The sequence below is a fragment of the Mastomys coucha genome, unplaced genomic scaffold (assembly GCF_008632895.1).
Source record: "Mastomys coucha isolate ucsf_1 unplaced genomic scaffold, UCSF_Mcou_1 pScaffold20, whole genome shotgun sequence".
Lineage (NCBI taxonomy): Eukaryota > Metazoa > Chordata > Mammalia > Rodentia > Muridae > Mastomys > Mastomys coucha.
Window position 1 is genome coordinate 63503905 of NW_022196903.1, and position 2928 is coordinate 63506832.

At 35.1% G+C, this 2928-nt stretch overlaps 1 gene segment (V, D, J or C); it reads right to left on the bottom strand.

Moving 5' to 3' along the window:
- LOC116099906 lies at window positions 1-803 on the bottom strand. The segment is given in 2 exon segments: window positions 1-437; window positions 646-803. Coding segments are annotated over 2 exon segments (486 nt in total).
- Between the last annotated feature and the right edge of the window lie 2125 nt (window positions 804-2928).

Sequence of the window (2928 nt, forward strand, 5' to 3'; positions counted from 1 at the left end):
TCACTTAGTTCTGTAAACACACATCTGGCTGCATCTGTGGAACATTTTCAACATTGAAGCACCACCAGAAACAACTGAAGTATCACAGACTGACACTTCTGCTTTCCTGGTGGTTTTTGCTATGGTCTGCATCACTGTGGGAGGCCAACTGTTACTCTGTTGACAGTAATAAATTCCAACATCTTCCGGCTCCACACTGCTGATACTGAGAGTGAAATCTGTCCCTGACCCACTGCCACTGAACCTGGAGGGGATACCAGAGATGGACTGGGAAGCATACTTGATGAGAAGCCTTGGAGACTCATGTGATTTTTGTTGATACCAGTGTAGGTAGTTGCTAATACTCTGGCTGGCCTTGCAGGAAAGACTGACTCTCTCTCCTGGAGTCACAGACAAGGTGGCTGGAGACTGAGTCAGCACAATGTCACCTCGGGAGGCTGGAAAAATAGAAAAAAAATATTAGTAGGACACAACATTGAATAGGAAAGTCATTCCTAAATTACTTAGAAAAATAAAAGGTTTTCATTGTATCAATTTCTTTAAACAGGGAGTCAAATCCCATGTGGTGCTGGCTTCCTAATAAAGCAAGAAAATTTCATATTTAAATAATATCTCCACTTTATTGCCATGTTCAAGCAATCATACCTGAAATCCAGAAAAACAGAAGTCCCAGGAGTTGAGGTATGGACACCATCTTCGGTCTTTCCCTGAGTTTGTGTGGATCATGACACAGTCCAGAGAAAGACCTTCTTATAGTACTCTTAAGGGCAGTAACACTGAAAGGAAGAAGTACTTATGCAAATCATACTGATTTCCTGAGGTTTGTAATAAGACCTGGTCAGAAGAGCAGGCTCCTAGTACCTTCTTAGAATATTTATCCCCTTACTGGTTACCTGAAGAGATGTTGAGATTTAAAGGAGACCTGTTTTCTACTTATATGGTTACATATTAGCATAGTCTAAGGAAGTCTCTGGAATACATTAAGTAGTTTAAAACAAAGATCATGTCATAACCATGGACTTATTCCAGACTCATGTTATTTTCTTTGATGTTTCTCACAGTGTGAGCTGAAGTATCTTTAACCATGTGAACATTACAAGAAGCATAACAACATGTAAACCTAAGTTGATATCATACTTCTGAAATTTCATTAATAAGGAGTAAGAAATTCTAGATGTCCTATGAAGACATATTTCTCCTGAGGGGAAAGTGAAATCCTCATACGTGTTTACAATCTGCCAGAACAAAGAATTTCAGAGGTTGAGATATCAAAGAATTTTTAGCACTTTTCCAATAAATGCCAAATAATACATCTTTCATGTCTTTCCAACAACAGTGATAAAGAGTGTCACAGAAGTATTTTTAGAATCTTCAAACAAATTTCTTCTATAACACGTTTTATATGCTACTTAAAAGACAATGATTGTGAGAAAGTCTAGATCAAGAGAGAAATTCCTACCAGTTCCATTTACAGTAAAAACTGTTCCTGTCACTTGGGTCATATTATCAAGCTAAAGCACATTTATCGTGTAAAAAGTGTGTCTGAGCTTTTGAAAAGCCTTAATAGCTACAACATAGACTACCAAGCCCCTGGAAGAATGAGGATAGGAGTAAAGAAGAGCTCCAGTTCACTGTGGTGGGAAGGCAATAGCTATGAAATCACTGTGCATTTTTCTAAAACAGCTACAGATATCACTACTACATTGCACAGCTATGCCATTCCTGTGGATATACCTAAAGGATTCTGTAGCCTACAACAGACATAAAAGCACACCCATGTATTTTGCAGCTCAATTCACAATAGCTAGGAAATGGAATCAATTTTGATGTACACCAGATGATAAATAGATAATTGAAATATAGTACATTGGTTCAATGGAATTTATGTAGGTATGAAAACTCATGAAATTATGAAAACTTTGGAAACTGTAAGGTCCTAGAAAAATTATAATGACTAAACCATTGTATTCCTTCATATATATTTGCTACATTCATCCCGTAAGTGAATTGTAACTTCAAATTTCAATTTGCTGTTTGATTTGGACTATATGTTGATGTAAGAAGCTAGATTGGGAAGCCTATATTAGGAAGTCTTTGAAGGGTTTATAATAGAAAACATATTTGAGATGTAAAGAAGGCAGGTACTTTGGGAAGAAATGTTCATGCATGGTTGGGATGAAAGGTTTTGAAAGGGAATGGTAAAATATATTCAGATTATTCTGCTAATTCCAAAAGGAAAAACTATCAAACTAGTAAATCAAAATTAATGAACAAAGTTAGGAAGAGTCATTGGAGATAATGGAGTATCTGGTGACTGGCTTTATGCAGGCATTCAAAACAAGTAGCAGATGTGTGCGATTACCATATATTAATTATTAGTAAGTGAAACTATAATGTGAAGCATCATGCATAGAATATTAAGGTGTGCACTGCATCTGCAATCATTAAAACACAAACACACATGTATAAATTAATGTATCATGGACAATATTTCCTCCTTTTTGCCTACTTTCCTAGCTTATTTCCTTCCTTCCTTCCTTTCTTTCTTTTTTTGTCTCTGTCTGTCTTTCTTTTTTTTCTATTTTGTTTTTTTTACTTCATTCCTTTCTTTACTCCTTTTATCTTTTACTGCAAATTCATTTGTTTTCACATAATATATTCTTATCATTGTTTCCCTTCTTTCTATTCCTCCCAGGTCCTCTTCATGACCTCTTCCATTAGGATCCACCTACTTTCGGTCTATAATTATAAAATAAACATTTTTCTATGCAATAATATTTAATAATCATTATGTATAGTGGTATAATAACATTAAAGTAAAATTAAATAAATGCAATGAGAGAAAACACAGACTAAGATAGTTTTTTTTATTTTAGATATTTTCTTTATTTACATGCAAATTTCTCCATTCCCAGTTTCCCCTCCAAA